This window comes from Oncorhynchus kisutch, unplaced genomic scaffold (genome assembly GCF_002021735.2).
Source record: "Oncorhynchus kisutch isolate 150728-3 unplaced genomic scaffold, Okis_V2 scaffold3856, whole genome shotgun sequence".
Taxonomy (NCBI): Eukaryota; Metazoa; Chordata; class Actinopteri; order Salmoniformes; family Salmonidae; genus Oncorhynchus; species Oncorhynchus kisutch.
In genome coordinates, this window is record NW_022265801.1 from 67,243 (window position 1) to 86,425 (window position 19,183).

The window sequence follows — 19,183 nt, forward strand, 5'->3', positions numbered from 1 at the left end:
GGAGAGGAGAGGAGAGGAGAGGAGAGGGGAGGGGAAGAGAGGAGAGGAGAGGAGAGGAGAGGAGGGGGAGAGGAGGAGAGGAGAGGAGGAGGGGAAGAGAGGAGAGGAGAGGAGGGGAAGAGAGGAGGAGAGGAGGGGAAGAGAGGAGAGGAGAGGAGGGGAAGAGGAGAGGAGAGGAGGGGAAGAGGAGAGGAGAGGAGAGGTGCCTAATGAATAGGACCCAGGTTTCCCATCCCAGGAGAGCCCGTGTTGCATGTCTTTCTAGGACAATTTACGCTCCGCTACCCTGTTCTGTGTTACACACTGTGTCTATAATTAGGCTATGAGAGAGAGAGGAGCAGACACCCTGCTGTCCTCTGCTGTTCCTGTTTGTATTTCCACAGCAACAATACACCTGATTAGTCTGACTGGATTTACTGACATCATGGCAGGCTGGGGTTAGAGCAGACTGGCTGGGGTTAGAGCAGACTGGCTGGGGTTAGAGCAGGCTGACTGGGGTTAGAGCAGGCTGACTGGGGTTAGAGCAGGCTGACTGGGGTTAGAGCAGGCTGACTGGGGTTAGAGCAGGCTGACTGGGGTTAGAGCAGGCTGACTGGGGTTAGAGCAGGCTGACTGGGGTTAGAGCAGACTGACTGGGGTTAGAGCAGACTGACTGGGGTTAGAGCAGGCTGACTGGGGTTACAGCAGACTGACTGGGGTTACAGCAGACTGACTGGGGTTAGAGCAGACTGACTGGGATTAGAGCAGGCTGACTGGGGTTAGAGCAGACTGACTGGGGTTAGACAAGACTGACTGGGGTTAGAGCAGACTGGCTGGGGTTAGAGCAGGCTGGCTGGGGTTAGAGCAGACTGGGTTTAGAACAGACTGGCTGGGGTTAGAGCAGGCTGACTGGGGCTAGAGCCGACTGGCTGGGGTTAGAGCAGGCTGGCTGGGGTTAGAGCAGGCTGACTGGGGTTAGAGCAGACTGGCTGGGGTTAGAGCAGGCTGACTGGGGTTAGAGCAGACTGACTGGGGTTAGAGCAGACTGACTGGGGTTAGAGCCGACTGGGGCTAGAGCCGACTGGGGCTAGAGCAGACTGGCTGGGGTTAGAGCAGGCTGGCTGGGGTTAGAGCAGACTGGCTGGGGTTAGAGCAGACTGGCTGGGGTTAGAGCAGACTGGCTGGGGTTAGAGCAGACTGGCTGGGGTTAGAGCAGACTGGCTGGGGTTAGAGCAGACTGACGGGGTTTAGAGCAGACTGACTGGGGTTTAGAGCCGACTGTGGCTAGAGCCGACTGGGGCTAGAGCAGACTGGCTGGGGTTAGAGCCGACTGGCTGGGGCTAGAGCCGACTGGCTGGGGCTAGAGCCGACTGGGGTTAGAGCAGACTGGCTGGGGTTAGAGCAGACTGGCTGGGGTTAGAGCAGGCTGACTGGGGTTAGAGCAGATTGACTGGGGTTAGAGCAGATTGGCTGGGGTTAGAGCCGACTGGCTGGGGTTAGAGTAGGCTGACTGGGGTTAGAGTAGGCTGACTGGGGTTAGAGCAGACTGACTGGGATTAGAGCAGGCTGACTGGGGTTAGAGCAGACTGACTGGGGTTAGAGCAGGCTGGCTAGGGTTAGAGCAGACTGGCTGGGGTTAGAGCAGACTGGCTGGGGCTAGAGCAGACTGGCTGGGGCTAGAGCAGACTGGCTGGGGCTAGAGCCGACTGGGGTTAGAGCAGACCGGCTGGGGCTAGAGCCGACTGGGACTAGAGCCGACTGGGGCTAGAGCCGACTGGGGCTAGAGCCGACTGGGTTTAGAGCCGACTGGGGTTAGAGCCGACTGGGTTTAGAGCCGACTGGGGTTAGAGCCGACTGGGTTAGAGCCGACTGGCTGGGGTTTGAGCAGATTGACTGGGGTTAGAGCAGATTGGCTGGGGTTAGAGCAGACTGGCTGGGGTTAGAGCAGGCTGACTGGGGTTAGAGCAGGCTGACTGGGGTTAGAGCAGGCTGGGTTTAGAACAGACTGGCTGGGGTTAGAGCAGGCTGACTGGGGCTAGAGCCGACTGGCTGGGGTTAGAGCAGACTGGCTGGGGTTAGAGCAGGCTGGCTAGGGCTAGAGCAGACTGGCTGGGGTTAGAGCAGGCTGGCTGGGGTTAGAGCAGGCTGACTGGGGTTAGAGCAGACTGACTGGGGTTAGAGCCGACTGGGGCTAGAGATTACTGGGGCTAGAGCAGACTGGCTGGGGTTTAGAGCAGGCTGGCTGGGGTTAGAGCAGACTGGCTGGGGTTTAGAGCAGACTGGCTGGGGTTAGAGCCGACTGGCTGGGGTTAGAGCCGACTGGCTGGGGTTAGAGCCGACTGGCTGGGGTTAGAGCCGGCTGGCTGGGGTTAGAGCCGACTGGCTGGGGTTAGAGCAGACTGGCTGGGGTTAGAGCAGACTGTCTGGGGTTAGAGCAGACTGACTGGGGTTAGAGCAGACTGGCTGGGGTTAGAGCCGACTGGCTAGGGCTAGAGCCGACTGGGGTTAGAGCAGACTGGCTGGGGCTAGAGCAGGCTGACTGGGGTTAGAGCAGGCTGACTGGGGTTAGAGCAGACTGACTGGGGTTATGGCAGACTGACTGGGGTTTAGAGCAGACGTGAACTGGGGTTAGAGCAGACTGACTGGGGTTAGAGCAGACTGACGGGGTTAGAGCAGACTGACTGGGGTTAGAGCAGACTGGCTGGGGCTAGAGAGACTGGCTGGGGCTAGAGCCGACTGGCTGGGGCTAGAGCCGACTGGGGTTAGAGCAGACTGGCTGGGGCTAGAGCAGACTGGGGCTAGAGCCGACTGGGGTTAGAGCCGACTGGGTTTAGAGCCGACTGGAGTTAGAGCAGACTGGGTTTAGAGCCGACTGGCTGGGGTTAGAACAGACTGGCTGGGGTTAGAGCAGGTTGGGCTGGGGTTAGAAGCAGACTGGCTGGGGTTAGAGCAGGCTGACTGGGGTTAGAGCAGGCTGACTGGGGTTAGAGCAGGCTGACTGGGGTTAGAGCAGGCTGACTGGGGTTAGAGCAGGCTGGCTGGGGTTAGAACGACTGGCTGGGGTTAGAGCAGGCTGACTGGGGTTAGAGCCGACTGGCTGGGGTTAGAGCCGACTGGCTGGGGTTAGAGCCGACTGGCTGGGGTTAGAGCCGACTGGCTGGGGTTAGAGCAGACCAGGGTTCTGTTCCCACTGGTTACACAGACCAGGGTTCTGTTCCCACTGGTTACACAGACCAGGGTTCTGTTCCCACTGGTTACACAGACCGGGGTTCTGTTCCCACTGGTTACACAGACCGGGGTTCTGTTCCCACTGGTTACACAGACCTGGGTTCTGTTCCTACTGGTTACACAGACCAGGGTTCTGTTCCCACTGGTTACACAGACCAGGGTTCTGTTCCCACCACATTCAGTGCATTAGGAAAATGTTCAGAACCCTTCCCCTTTTCCCACATGTTGTTACATTACAGCCTTATTCTAAAATTGACCCAAATAAAACAATTCCTCATCAATCTACACACAATACCCCATAATGACATCACAATACCCCATAATGACATCACAATACCCCATAATGACATCACAATATCCCATATGACATCACAATACCCCATAATGACATCACAATACCCCATAATGACATCACAATACCCCATAATGACATCACAATACCCCATAATGACATCACAATACCCCATATTGACATCACAATACCCCATAATGACATCACAATACCCCATATTGACATCACAATACCCCATAATGACATCACAATACCCCATAATGACATCACAATACCCCATAATCACATCACAATACCCCATAATCACATCACAATACCCCATAATGACATCACAATACCCCATAATCACATCACAATACCCCATAATGACAAAGCGAAAACAGGTTTCTTGCAAATTTATGAAACATAGAAAAACAGAAATACCTTACTTTGTTATTATGGGGTATTGTGATGTCATTATGGGGTATTGTGATGTCATTATGGGATATTGTGATGTCATTATGGGGTATTGTGATGTCATTATGGGATATTGTGATGTCATTATGGGTATTGTGTTGCAGATTGAAGAGGGAGGGGTGATGAAACCAAGTTAATCCATTTCAGAATAAGGCTGTAACGTAACAAAATGTGGAAAACGTCAAGGTGTTTGAAAACTTCCCGAATGCACTGTACATTACTGTACCTGTTAGGATGAAGGAGACACGGTCAGGTCCTTACCGGTTGGTGTAAATGGGACATTCCTCTGGCTTCAGCTTAAGGCATTCGCTGTACGTCCTCAGAGCCTCCTGGAACAGACCTTTCTTCACAAACTCATTTCCTTCTTGTTTCAGCGAATTGAAACAGACTTCTGCTTTTTGAGCTGCAGGCAAAGGAAGAAATGGTGTTGGTTGAGGGAATGTGTGACATCATACTGAGTAACTTGACAAAAATGTTAGTTTTTTGTTGTTGTAAGAATCGTATTTCACAAAAATAAGTGAGTGGTAATTTTGTCCTTTAAAATCCAGGGTGAAAACAGGTTGAATCAGCAGTCATTCATGTGATAACGGACAGCTAATCAATTAGACCACTGGGGTGTTCTGGGGAAAAGCTGCCCGCTCCCTTCTTCCATCACAGTTAAAACATCAATTATGGTTGGCTGCAGCACGGCCCTGAGACTGGGGCTGGGGGGCTGGGGCTGGGGCTGGGGCTAGGACTGGGGCTGGGGTATAGGGCTGGGGCTGGGGTATAGGACTGGGACTAGGGCTGAGACTGCAGCACGGCCCTGGGACTGGGGCTAGGACTGGGGCTGGGGCTAGGACTGGGGCTGGGGCTGAGACTGCAGCATGGCCCTGGGACTGGGGCTGGGGTATAGGGCTGGGACTGGGGCTGGGGTATAGGACTGGGACTAGGGCTGGGGCTGAGACTGCAGCACGGCCCTGAGACTGGGGACTGGGGCTAGGACTGGGGCTGGGGCTAGGACTGGGGCTGGGGCTGAGACTGCAGCACGGCCCTGAGACTGGGGCTGGGGTATAGGGCTGGGACTGGGGCTGGGGGTATAGGACTGGGACTAGGACTGGGGCTGGGGCTGAGACTGCAGCACGGCCCTGAGACTGGGGCTGGGGACTGGGGCTAGGACTGGGGCTGGGGATGAGACTGCAGCACGGCCCTGAGACTGGGACTGGGGCTAGGACTGGGGCTGGGGCTAGGACTGGGGATGGGGCTAGGACTGCAGCACGGCCCTGAGACTGGGGCTGGGGCTAGGACTGGGGCTGTTGCTGGGGATGAGACTGCAGCATGGCCCTGAGACTGGGGCTGGGACTGGGGCTAGGACTGGCCCTGAGACTGGGGCTGGGGCTGGGGCTGGGACTGCAGCACGGCCCTGAGACTGGGGACTGGGGCTGGGGATGGGGCTAGGACTGGGGCTGCAGCACGGCCCTGAGACTGGGGCTGGGACTGGGACTGCAGCACGGCCCTGAGACTGGGGCTGGGGACTGGGGCTGGGGCTAGGACTGGGGCTGGGGCTGCAGCACGGCCCTGAGACTGGGGCTGGGGCTGCAGCACGGCCCTGAGACTGGGGCTGGAGCACGGCCCTGAGGCTGGGACTGGGACTGGGACTGGGGCTGAGACTGCAGCACGGCCCTGAGACTGAGGCTGCAGCACGGCCCTGAGACTGGGGCTGGGGCTGGGACTGGGACTGCAGCACGGCCCTGAGACTGGGGCTGGGGGGCTGGGGTATAGGACTGGAGCTGGGGTATAGGACTGGGGCTAGGACTGCAGCTCGGCCCTGAGACTGGGGCTGGGGGGCTGGGGTATAGGACTGGGGCTGGGACTGCAGCACGGCCCTGAGACTGGGGCTGGGACTGGGACTGCAGCACGGCCCTGAGACTGGGGCTGGGGGGCTGGGGTATAGGACTGGGGCTGGGGCTGGGGTATAGGACTGGGGCTGGGACTGCAGCTCAGCCCTGAGACTGGGGCTGGGGGGCTGGGGTATAGGACTGGGGCTGGGGCTGGGGTATAGGACTGGGGCTGGGACTGCAGCACGGCCCTGAGACTGGGCTGGGGGGCTGGGGTATAGGACTGGGGCTGGGGCTGGGGAATAGGACTGGGGCTGGGACTGCAGCACGGCCCTGAGACTGGGGATGAGGCTGCAGCACGGCCCTGAGACTGGGGCTGGGGCTGGGGTATAGGACTGGGGCTGAGGCTAGGGCTGGGGCTGGGACTGGGGCTGAGGCTAGGGCTGGGACTGAGGCTGGGACTGGGGCTGGGGCTAGGACTGGGGCTGGGGCTGCAGCATGGCCCTGGGGCTGGGGCTGGGACTGGGGCTGGGGCTAGGGCTGGGGCTGGGGCTGCAGCACGGCCCTGAGACTGGGGCTGGGACTGGGTATAGGACTGGGGCTAGGGTATAGGACTGGGGCTAGGACTGGGGTATAGGACTGGGGCTAGGGTATAGGACTGGGGCTAGGGTATAGGACTGGGGCTAGGGTATAGGACTGGGGCTAGGGTACAGGACTGGGGCTAGGGTACAGGACTGGGGCTAGGGTATAGGACTGTGGCTAGGGTATAGGACTGGGGCTGGGGCTAGGGTATAGGACTGGGGCTAGGGTACAGGACTGGGGCTAGGGTACAGGACTGGGGCTAGGGTATAGGACTGGGGCTAGGGTATAGGACTGGGGCTGGGGCTAGGGTATAGGACTGGGGCATAGGACTGGGGCTAGGGTATAGGACTGGGGCATAGGACTGGGGCTAGGGTATAGGACTGGGGCTAGGGTATAGGACTGGGGCTGGGGCTGGGGCTAGGGCTGAGACTGGGGCTAGGGCTGAGACTGGGGCTGGGGCTAGGGCTGGGGCTAGGACTGGGGCTAGGACTGGGGCTGGGGCTAGGACTGCAGCACGGCCCTGAAACTGGGGCTGGGGCTGAGGCTAGGGCTGAGACTGGGGCTGAGACTGGGGCTGGGGCTAGGGTATAGGACTGGGGCTAGGACTGGGGCTGGGACTGGGGCTAGGACTGGGGCTGGGGCTAGGACTGGGGCTAGGGTATAGGGCTAGGACTGGGGCTAGGACTGGGGCTGCAGCACGGCCCTGAGACTGGGGCTGGGACTGCAGCACGGCCCTGAGACTGGGGACTGGGGCTGGGGCTAGGACTGGGACTGGGGCTGCAGCACGGCCCTGAGACTGGGGCTGGGGCTGCAGCACGGCCCTGAGGCTGGGGCTGGGACTGGGACTGGGGCTGGGACTGGGACTGCAGCACGGCCCTGAGACTGGGGCTGGGGGGCTGGGGTATAGGACTGGGGCTGGGGTATAGGACTGGGGCTGGGGCTGGGACTGCAGCACGGCCCTGGGGCTGGGGTATAGGACTGGGGCTGGGGAATAGGACTGGGGCTGGGACTGCAGCACGGCCCTGAGACTGGGGCTGAGGCTGCAGCACGGCCCTGAGACTGGGGCAGGGGCTGGGGTATAGGACTGGGGCTGAGGTATAGGACTGGGGCTGGGGCTGGGACTGAGGCTGGGGCTGGGACTGGGGCTGGGGCTAGGACTGGGGCTGGGGCTGCAGCACGGCCCTGGGGCTGGGGCTGGGACTGGGACTGCAGCACGGCCCTGAGACTGGGGCTGGGGCTGGGACTGGGACTGCAGCATGGCCCTGAGACTGGGGCTGGGGGGCTGGGGTATAGGACTGGGGCTGGGGTATAGGACTGGGGCTGGGACCGCAGCTCGGCCCTGAGACTGGGGCTGGGGTATAGGACTGGGGCTGGGGTATAGGACTGGGGCTGGGGATGGGGTATAGGACTGGGGCTGGGACTGCAGCTCAGCCCTGAGACTGGGGCTGGGGGGCTGGGGTATAGGACTGGGGCTGGGGTATAGGACTGGGGCTGGGACTGCAGCACGGCCCTGAGACTGGGGCTGGGGTATAGGACTGGGGCTGGGGAATAGGACTGGGGCTGGGACTGCAGCACGGCCCTGAGACTGGGGCTGAGGCTGCAGCACGGCCCTGAGACTGGGGCAGGGGCTGGGGTATAGGACTGGGGCTGAGGTATAGGACTGGGGCTGGGACTGAGGCTGGGACTGGGGCTAGGACTGGGGCTGGGGCTGCAGCACGGCCCTGGGGCTGGGGCTGGGACTGGGACTGCAGCACGGCCCTGAGACTGGCGCTGGGGCTGGGACTGGGACTGCAGCACGGCCCTGAGACTGGGGCTGGGGTATAGGACTGGGGCTGGGGCTGGGGTATAGGACTGGGGCTGGGACTGCAGCTCGGCCCTGAGACTGGGGCTGGGGGGCTGGGGTATAGGACTGGGGCTGGGGCTGGGGTATAGGACTGGGGCTGGGGATGGGGTATAGGACTGGGGCTGGGACTGCAGCTCGGCCCTGAGACTGGGGCTGGGGGGCTGTGGTATAGGACTGGGGCTGGGGTATAGGGCTGGGGCTGGGACTGCAGCACGGCCCTGAGACTGGGGCTGGGGGGCTGGGGTATAGGACTGGGGCTGGGGCTGAGGCTGAGGAATAGGACTGGGGCTGGGACTGCAGCACGGCCCTGAGACTGGGGCTGAGGCTGCAGCACGGCCCTGAGACTGGGGCTGGGGTATAGGACTGGGGCTGAGGTATAGGACTGGGGCTGAGGCTAGGGCTGGGGATGGGACTGGGGCTGGGGCTAGAGCACGGCCCTGGGGCTGGGACTGGGGCTGGGGCTAGGACTACAGCACGGCCCTGAGACTGGGGCTGGGGCTGAGGCTAGGGCTGAGACTGGGGCTGAGACTGGGGCTGGGGCTAGGGTATAGGACTGGGGGCTGGGGCTAGGACTGGGGCTAGGGCTGGGGCTAGGGTATAGGACTGGGGCTGGGACTGGGGCTAGGACTGGGGCTAGGGCTGGGGCTGGGACTGGGGCTAGGACTGGGCCTAGGGCTAGGGTATAGGGCTGAGACTGGGGCTAGGACTGGGGCTAGGACATAGGACTGGGGCTGGGGCTAGGACTGGGGCTGGAGCTAGGACTGGGGCTGTGACTGGAACTGGGGCTGGGGCTAGGGTATAGGACTGGGGCTAGGGTATAGGGCTAGGGTATAGGACTGGGGCAGGGGCTAGGGTATAGGGTATAGGGCTAGGGTATAGGGCTGAGACTGGGGCTAGGGTTGGGGCTAGGGTATAGGGCTGAGACTGGGGCTAGGACTGGGGCTAGGGTATAGGGCTGAGACTGGGGCTAGGACTGGGGCTAGGACATAGGACTGGGGCTAGGACTGGGGCTAGGACTGGGGCTGGAGCTAGGACTGGGGCTGTGACTGGAACTGGGGCTAGGGTATAGGACTGGGGCTAGGGTATAGGACTGGGGCTAGGGTATAGGGTATAGGGCTAAGGCTAGGGTATAGGGCTGAGGCTAGGGTATAGGGCTGAGGCTAGGGTATAGGGTATAGAGCTGAGGCAGGGGCTAGGGTATAGGGCTGGGGCTTGGTTATAGGGTATAGGGCTGAGGCTAGGGCTGGGACTGGGGATAGGGTATAGGGCTGAGGCTAGGGTATAGACAGGGCTGAGGCTGGGGTATAGGGCTGAGGCTGGGGCTAGGGCTTGGGTACAGGGCTAGGGCTGAGGCTGGGGCTAGGGCTTGGGTATAGGGGCTGGGGTATAGGGCTGAGGCTGGGGCTGGGGTATAGGGCTGAGGCTGGGGCTAGGGTACAAGGCTGGGGTTAGGGTGTAGGGTATAGGGCTGAGGCTGGGGTATAGGGCTGGGGCTAGGGTATAGGGCTGGGGCTAGGGTATAGGGCTGGGGATAGGGTATAGGGCTGAGGCTGGGGCTAGGGTATAGGGCTAGGGTTATAGGGCTGGGGCTAGGGTATAGGGCTGGGGCTTGGGTATAGGGCTAAGGCTGGAGCTAGGGTTTGGGTATAGGGCTGGGGTATAGGGCTGAGGCTGGGGCTAGGGTATAGGGCTGAGGCTGGGGTATAGGGCTGGGGCTAGGGTATGGGGCTGAGGCTGGGGCTAGGGTATAGATAGGGCATAGGGCTGAGGCTGTGGCTAGGATATAGGGCTGGGGTATAGGGCTGAGGCTGGGGCTAGGGTATAGGGCTGAGGCTAGGGTATAGGGCTGGGGCTAGGGTATAGGGCTGAGGCTGGGGCTAGGGTATGGGGCTGAGGCTGGGGCTAGGGTATATGGCTGAGGCTAGGACTGGTGCTGAGGATAAGACTGAGGCTAGGACTGGGGCTAGGGGTATATGGCTAGGGGATAAGGCTAGGGGAGAGGGTCTAGGGGATAAGGCTAGGGGGAGGGGCTATGGCTAGATGGGAAGGGCTAGGGAGAGTAGGGCTAGGGGAGAGGGGCTAGGGGATAAGGCTAGGGGAAGGGCTAGGGGGAAGAGCTAGGGGAGAGGGGCTAGGGGATAAGGCTAGGGGGAGGGGCTATGGCTAGATGGGAAGGGCTAGGGAGAGTAGGGCTAGGGGAGAGGGGCTAGGGGATAAGGCTAGGGGGAAGGGCTAGGGAGAGTAGGGCTGGGGGGAGGGCATAGGGTATAGGGCTAGGGGGGAGGGGCTAGGGTATAGGGCTAGGGTATAAGGCTAGGGAAAGAGGGCTAGGGTATAGGGCGAGGGAGGAGGGTCTAGGGTATAAGGCTAGGGGGAAGGGGAAGGTTATAGGGTTAGGGGGGAGGGGCGAGGGAGGAGGGGCTAGGGTATAAGGCTAGGGAAAGAGGGCTAGGGTATAGGGTTAGGGGGAGGGGCTAGGGTATAGGGTGAGGGAGGAGGGGGCTAGGGTATAAGGCTAGGGGGAAGGGGAAGGTTATAGGGTTAGGGGGGAGGGGCGAGGGTATAAGGCTAGGGGGAAGGGGCTCCAGCAGCAAACAGTATGTCCCCCTTCAGTCCTCTAGCAGACAGTATGTCTCCTTCCAGTCCTCTAGCAGACAGTATGTCTCCCTCCAGTCCTCTAGCAGACAGTATGTCCCCCTCCAGTCCTCTAGCAGACAGTATGTCTCCTCTCTCTGTTCCACTAGTCCCCCTCCAGTCCTCTAACAGACAGTATGTCCCCCTCCAGTCCTCTAACAGACAGTATGTCCCCCTCCAGTCCTCTAACAGACAGTATGTCCCCCTCCAGTCCTCTAACAGACAGTATGTCCCCCTCCAGTCCTCTAGCAGACAGTGTCTCCTGTCTCTACTGCTGCAGTAGACTATAAGACCTTTGAAGGTTCCAGCTCACAACAGAAAGAGGATGAGGAATGATGATGATGATGCTTGCTTAACAGAAAATGCCACCCTATTGCACTGCGTTTAACCCTGGGCTCTGGCCAAAGGTAGTGCACTATATAGGGAATAGGGTGCTATGGGCTCTGGTCAGAATTAGTGAACAACATAGGGAGTAGGGGGTCATTCTGGACTCATGCTGTGAGTCAGGCTGAATGTAGTCTCTTGTGACAGAGGAAACGGCTGGTCAGCGGACACTGATTAGCTTCTGGGTGACTACACGCTTAGAAAAATAGGTGCTATCTAGAACCTAAAAGAGTTCTTCAGCGGTCCCCATAGGAGAACCCTTTGACAAACCCTTTTTGGTTCCAGGTAGAACACTTTTGGTTCCAGGTAGAACCCTTTACCCAGAGAGTTCTACATGGAACCCTAAAGAGTTCTACCTGGAACCGAAAAGGGTTCTACATGGAACCCAAAAGAGTTCTACCTGGAACCAAAAAGGGTTCGTCAAAGGGTTCTCCTGTGGGGACAGCCAAAGAAACCTTGGAACCCTTTTGTTCTAAGAGTGTGGACTCGGCTGAGTGAGAGCCCTACCTGCATGCTGCTTGGCCTTCTCTGCTCTGGCCTGTAGGACCTCAGCGCTGGGTGGTTCCTCCCTGCGGTGCTGCTGAGCTGATAGTGGGACCAGAGGGATCTCAGGTAGTTTCTCTCTCCACTGTTCTCCGTCCTGCTCTATCAGTAACCGCGTGATCCTGGAGGAACCACACACACACACACGGCGTTATACTCCCAGCTATCCTCTATCATGGGACAGTGTATAAATAGCGTGTAGCTGCAGTAGCTAGAGGACTGGGAGGGACAGTGTATAAATAGCGTGTAGCTGCAGTAGCTAGAGGACTGGGAGGGACAGTGTATAAATAGCGTGTAGCTGCAGTAGCTAGAGGACTGGGAGGGACAGTGTATAAATAGCGTGTAGCTGCAGTAGCTAGAGGACTGGGAGGGACAGTGTATAAATAGCGTGTAGCTGCAGTAGCTAGAGGACTGGGAGGGACAGTGTATAAATAGCGTGTAGCTGCAGTAGCTAGAGGACTGGGAGGGACAGTGTATAAATAGCGTGTAGCTGCAGTAGCTAGAGGACTGGGAGGGACAGTGTATAAATAGCGTGTAGCTGCAGTAGCTAGAGGACTGGGAGGGACAGTGTATAAATAGCGTGTAGCTGCAGTAGCTAGAGGACTGGGAGGGACAGTGTATAAATAGCGTGTAGCTGCAGTAGCTAGAGGACTGGGAGGGACAGTGTATAAATAGCGTGTAGCTGCAGTAGCTAGAGGACTGGGAGGGACAGTGTATAAATAGCGTGTAGCTGCAGTAGCTAGAGGACTGGGAGGGACAGTGTATAAATAGCGTGTAGCTGCAGTAGCTAGAGGACTGGGAGGGACAGTGTATAAATAGCGTGTAGCTGCAGTAGCTAGAGGACTGGGAGGGACAGTGTATAAATAGCGTGTAGCTGCAGTAGCTAGAGGACTGGGAGGGACAGCAGGTAATTCACACCACAGCGTTTGCTTGAAGAAGATTGACGTCTGAGCTGGATAATTAAGAGTCTATAGTTAAGGCGGTCTGACTTGGGCCTTTTCAAACAACTCTCAATCACTTCACATGGTTGTGACTGTAGGGTGGATCAATTCTGTTAACTTTCCCAAAATGTCCAGGTTTTCTAGATATCCTTCTCGGTGGTTTCCAGATGGCCTGCTCACGGTCTCCTGATTCCAGATGGCCTGCTCATGGTCTCCTGATTCCAGATGGCCTGCTCGGTGGTCTCCTGATTCCAGATGGCCTGCTCGGTGGTCTCATGATTCCAGATGGCCTGCTCATGGTCTCATGATTCCAGATGGCCTGCTCATGGTCTCCTGATTCCAGATGGCCTGCTCGTTGGATTCCAGATGGCCTGCTCATGGTCTCCTTATTCCAGATGGCCTGTTCGGTGGTCTCCTGATTCCAGATATCCTGCTTTGTGGATTCCAGGTGGCCTGCTCACAGTCTCCTGATTCCAGATGGCCTGCTCATGGTCTCCTGATTCCAGATGGCCTGCTCACAGTCTCCTGATTCCAGATGGCCTGTTCATGGTCTCCTGATTCCAGATGGCCTGCTCACAGTCTCCTGATTCCAGATGGCCTGCTCACAGTCTCCTGATTCCAGATGGCCTGCTCATGGTCTCCTGATTCCAGATGGCCTGCTCGGTTGATTCCAGATGGCCTGCTCATGGTCTCCTTATTCCAGATGGCCTGTCCGTGGTCTCCTGATTCCAGATATCCTGCTTTGTGGATTCCAGGTGGCCTGCTCACAGTCTCCTGATTCCAGATGGCCTGCTCATGGTCTCCTGATTACAGATGGCCTGCTCACAGTCTCCTGATTCCAGATGGCCTGTTCATGGTCTCCTGATTCCAGATGGCCTGTTCATGGTCTCCTGATTCCAGATGGCTTGCTCGCAGTCTCCTGATTCCAGATGGCCTGCTCACGGTCTCCTGATTCCAGATGGCCTGCTCACAGTCTCCTGATTCCAGATGGCCTGTTCATGGTCTCCTGATTCCAGATGGCCTGCTCACGGTCTCCTGATTCCAGATGGCCTGCTCACAGTCTCCTGATTCCAGATGGCCTGCTCACAGTCTCCTGATTCCAGATGGCCTGCTCATGGTCTCCTGATTCCAGATGGCCTGCTCATGGTCTCCTGATTCCAGATGGGCTGCTCATGGTCTCCTGATTCCAGATGACCTGCTCATGGTCTCCTGATTCCAGATGGCCTGCTCATGGTCTCCTGATTCCAGATGACCTGCTCACGGTCTCCTGATTCCAGGAATCCACCAACTGGGATTTCTGGAAAACCTGGGAAGTTAACGGAACTTTGCAACCCTAATGAGGATAAAGGTGGAGTAGTTTGCCTGTTAACACTGTCTAATGAGGGTAAAGGTGGAGTAGTTTACCTGTTAACACTGTCTAATGAGGGTAAAGGTGGAGTAGTTTACCTGTTAACACTGTCTAATGAGGGTAAAGGTGGAGTAGTTTACCTGTTAACACTGTCTAATGAGGGTAAAGGTGGAGTAGTTTACCTGTTAACACTGTCTAATGAGGGTAAAGGTGGAGTAGTTTACCTGTTAACACTGTCTAATGAGGGTAAAGGTGGAGTAGTTTACCTGTTAACACTGTCTAATGAGTGTAAAGGTGGAGTAGTTTACCTGTTAACACTGTCTAATGAGGGTAAAGGTAGAGTAGTTTACCTGTTAACACTGTCTAATGAGGGTAAAGGTGGAGTAGTTTACCTGTTAACACTGTCTAATGAGGGTAAAGGTGGAGTAGTTTACCTGTTAACACTGTCTAATGAGTGTAAAGGTGGAGTAGTTTACCTGTTAACACTGTCTAATGAGGGTAAAGGTAGAGTAGGTTACCTGTTAACACTGTCTAATGAGGGTAAAGGTGAGGGTGGTGTAGTTTACCTGTTAACACTGTCTAATGAGGGTAAAGGTGGAGTAGTTTACCTGTTAACACTGTCTAATGAGGGTAAAGGTGAGGGTGGAGTAGTTTACCTGTTAACACTGTCTAATGAGGGTAAAGGTGGAGTAGTTTACCTGTTAACACTGTCTAATGAGGGTAAAGGTAGAGTAGTTTACCTGTTAACACTGTCTAATGAGGGTAAAGGTGGAGTAGTTTACCTGTTAACACTGTCTAATGAGGGTAAAGGTAGAGTAGTTTACCTGTTAACACTGTCTAATGAGGGTAAAGGTGAGGGTGGAGTAGTTTACCTGTTAACACTGTCTAATGAGGGTAAAGGTGAGGGGAGTAGTTTACCTGTTAACACTGTCTAATGAGGGTAAAGGTGGAGTAGTTTGCCTGTTAACACTGTCTAATGAGGGTAAAGGTGAGGGTGGAGTAGTTTACCTGTTAACACTGTCTAATGAGGGTAAAGGTGGAGTAGTTTACCTGTTAACACTGTCTAATGAGGATAAAGGTGGAGTAGTTTACCTGTTAACACTGTCTAATGAGGGTAAAGGTGGAGTAGTTTACCTGTTAACACTGTCTAATGAGGGTAAAGGTGGAGTAGTTTACCTGTTAACACTGTCTAATGAGGGTAAAGGTGAGGAGTAGTTTACCTGTTAACACTGTCTAATGAGGGTAAAGGTGAGGGGAGTAGTTTACCTGTTAACACTGTCTAATGAGGGTAAAGGTGGAGTAGTTTACCTGTTAACACTGTCTAATGAGGGTAAAGGTAGAGTAGTTTACCTGTTAACACTGTCTAATGAGGGTAAAGGTGAGGGGAGCAGTTTACCTGTTAACACTGTCTAATGAGGGTAAAGGTGGAGTAGTTTACCTGTTAACACTGTCTAATGAGGGTAAAGGTGGAGTAGTTTACCTGTTAACACTGTCTAATGAGGGTAAAGGTGGAGTAGTTTACCTGTTAACACTGTCTAATGAGGGTAAAGGTGGAGTAGTTTACCTGTTAACACTGTCTAATGAGGGTAAAGGTGGAGTAGTTTACCTGTTAACACTGTCTAATGAGGGTAAAGGTGGAGTAGTTTACCTGTTAACACTGTCTAATGAGGGTAAAGGTGAGGGGAGCAGTTTACCTGTTAACACTGTCTAATGAGGGTAAAGGTGGAGTAGTTTACCTGTTAACACTGTCTAATGAGGGTAAAGGTGGAATAGTTTACCTGTTAACACTGTCTAATGAGGGTAAAGGTGGAGTAGTTTACCTGTTAACACTGTCTAATGAGGGTAAAGGTGAGGGGAGTAGTTTACCTGTTAACACTGTCTAATGAGGGTAAAGGTAGAGTAGTTTACCTGTTAACACTGTCGTGTGCAGCCTGCACACTGATATCTATCTGCAGCACGGTCTTGTAATCCACGTAGGCCTGTCGGTACCGCTCCATAGTCTCATAAGCCATGGCTCTGCGTAGGAGGGGCTTGAGGGAGAAGGGCTGCAGCTCCAAGGACCTGCAGGTTTAAATAGCATGAGACTGAGGATAGGAAGGGATCAGGTCTGGCCCTGTATACACCTACACTATAGTACCTAGCTACCTAGCGCATGTAGCATGAGGGGCTTGAAGAGAGGAGGATGGCATTGGTGTTTCTCTACCAGTAGGGTGAGTCAACGTGAAGAGAGGAGGATGGCATTGGTGTTTCTCTACCAGTAGGGTGAGACAACTTGTTTTTTCTACTTGCATGAACGAACACACACACACACACACACACACACACACACACACACACACACACACACACACACAAATCAGATGTCACTGTATCAGACTCAGGTTTTGTGATGAAACAAAGGTGTGGTTGAATGTATTCTTATTGTCTCAGGCCTTAGGCCTATTTATCATGATGTCCAGGCATATGATCTAACAGGTTATAGAGCAAACAACGCAATTATCACAGCACACAGGTTGGAATGTGGAATATTTTCTGGCTTGGCTTCCCCAGTGATTTTACCCACGCACCAGAACTTCAACCAGACCAGCCAAGCCTCCTCTATGGTACCAACCAGACCAACCAAGCCTCCTCTATGGTTTTCAACCAGACCAACCAGACCAACCAAGCCTCCACTATGGTTTCAACCAGACCAATCAAGCCTCCACTATGGTTTCAACCAGACCAGCCAAGCCTCCACTATGGTTTCAACCAGACCAATCAAGCCTCTTCTATGGTTTCAACCAGACCAACCAAACCAATCAAGCCTCTTCTATGGTTTCAACCAGACCAACCAAACCAATCAAGCCTCTTTTATGGTTTCAACCAGACCAACCAGACCAACCAAGCCTCTATGGTTTCAACCAGACCAACCAAGCCTCCACTATGGTTTCAACCAGACCAACCAGACCAGCCAAGCCTCCTCTATGGTTTCAACCAGACCAACCAGACCAACCAAGCCTCCACTATGGTTTCAACCAGACCAACCAAGCCTCCACTATGGTTTCAACCAGACCAACCAAGCCTCCTCTATGGTTTCAACCAGACCAACCAGACCAACCAAGCCTCCTCTATGGTTTCAACCAGACCAACCAGACCAACCAAGCCTCCACTATGGTTTCAACCAGACCAACCAGACCAACCAAGCCTCCTCTATGGTTACAACCAGACCAACCAGACCAACCAAGCCTCCACTATGGTTTCAACCAGACCAACCAAGCCTCCACTATGGTTTCAACCAGACCAACCAAGCCTCCTCTATGGTTTCAACCAGACCAACCAGACCAACCAAGCCTCCTCTATGGTTTCAACCAGACCAACCAAGCCTCCACTATGGTTTCAACCAGACCAACCAAACCAATCAAGCCTCTTTTATGGTTTCAACCAGACCAACCAAACCAATCAAGCCTCTTTTATGGTTTCAACCAGACCAACCAAGCCTCTATGGTTTCAACCAGACCAACCAAGCCTCCACTATGGTTTCAACCAGACCAACCAAGCCTCCTCTATGGTTTCAACCAGACCAACCAGACCAACCAAGCCTCCTCTATGGTTACAACCAGACCAGCCAAGCCTCCACTATGGTTACAACCAGACCAACCAAGCCTCCACTATGGTTTCAACCAGACCAACCAGACCAACCAAGCCTCCTCTATGGTTTCAACCAGACCAACCAAGCCTCCTCTATGGTTACAACCAGACCAATCAGACCAACCAAGCCTCCTCTATGGTTACAACCAGACCAATCAGACCAATCAAGCCTCCTCTATGGTTTCAACCAGACCAACCAAGCCTCCACTATGGTTTTCAACCAGACCAATCAAGCCTCTTCTATGGTTTCAACCAGACCAACCAAGCCTCCTCTATGGTTTCAACCAGACCAACCAAGCCTCCACTATGGTTACAACCAGACCAACCAGACCAGCCAAGCCTCCTCTATGGTTTCAACCAGACCAACCAGACCAGCCAAGCCTCCTCTATGGTTTCAACCAGACCAGCCAAGCCTCTTCTATGGTTTCAACCAGACCAACCAGACCAATCAAGCCTCTTCTATGGTTTCAACCAGACCAACCAGACCAACCAAGCCTCCTCTATGGTTTCAACCAGACCAACCAAGCCTCCACTATGGTTTCAACCAGACCAACCAGACCAGCCAAGCCTCCTCTATGGTTTCAACCAGACCAACCAAGCCTCCACTATGGTTTCAACCAGACCAACCAAGCCTCCACTATGGTTTCAACCAGACCAACCAAGCCTCCTCTATGGTTTCAACCAGACCAACCAGACCAATCAGACCAATCAAGCCTCCTCTATGGTTTCAACCAGACCAACCAAGCCTCCACTATGGTTTCAACCAGACTAATCAAGCCTCTTCTATGGTTTCAACCAGACCAACCAGACCAACCAAGCCTCCTCTATGGTTTCAACCAGACCAACCAAGCCTCCACTATGGTTACAACCATACCAACCAGACCAGCCAAGCCTCCTCTATGGTTTCAACCAGACCAACCAGACCAGCCAAGCCTCCTCTATGGTTTCAACCAGACCAGCCAAGCCTCTTCTATGGTTTCAACCAGACCAACCAGACCAATCAAGCCTCTTCTATGGTTTCAACCAGACCAACCAGACCAACCAAGCCTCCTCTATGGTTTCAACCAGACCAACCAAGCCTCCACTATGGTTTCAACCAGACCAACCAGACCAGCCAAGCCTCCTCTATGGTTTCAACCAGACCAACCAGACCAACCAAGCCTCCACTATGGTTTCAACCAGACCAACCAAGCCTCCACTATGGTTTCAACCAGACCAACCAAGCCTCCTCTATGGTTTCAACCAGACCAACCAGACCAACCAAGCCTCCTCTATGGTTTCAACCAGACCAACCAGACCAACCAAGCCTCCACTATGGTTTCAACCAGACCAACCAGACCAACCAAGCCTCCTCTATGGTTACAACCAGACCAACCAAGCCTCCACTATGGTTTCAACCAGACCAACCAGACCAACCAAGCCTCCTCTATGGTTACAACCAGACCAACCAGACCAACCAAGCCTCCTCTATGGTTTCAACCAGACCAACCAAGCCTCCTCTATGGTTAC

At 55.3% G+C, this 19,183-nt stretch overlaps 1 protein-coding gene across 1 annotated transcript in view; it reads right to left on the reverse strand.

Moving 5' to 3' along the window:
* Nucleotides 1–19,183, reverse strand: part of LOC109887007 (sperm-associated antigen 1) — an 83,488-nt gene that overhangs the window by 22,501 nt on the left and 41,804 nt on the right. Inside the window, exons 13-15 of the mRNA XM_031821099.1 lie at nucleotides 15,956–16,108; nucleotides 11,723–11,880; nucleotides 4,217–4,358 (exon numbers count right to left, since the gene is read on the reverse strand). Coding sequence (XP_031676959.1) covers nucleotides 4,217–4,358; nucleotides 11,723–11,880; nucleotides 15,956–16,108 — 453 coding nt within the window. The remainder of the gene's footprint in view (nucleotides 1–4,216; nucleotides 4,359–11,722; nucleotides 11,881–15,955; nucleotides 16,109–19,183) is intronic.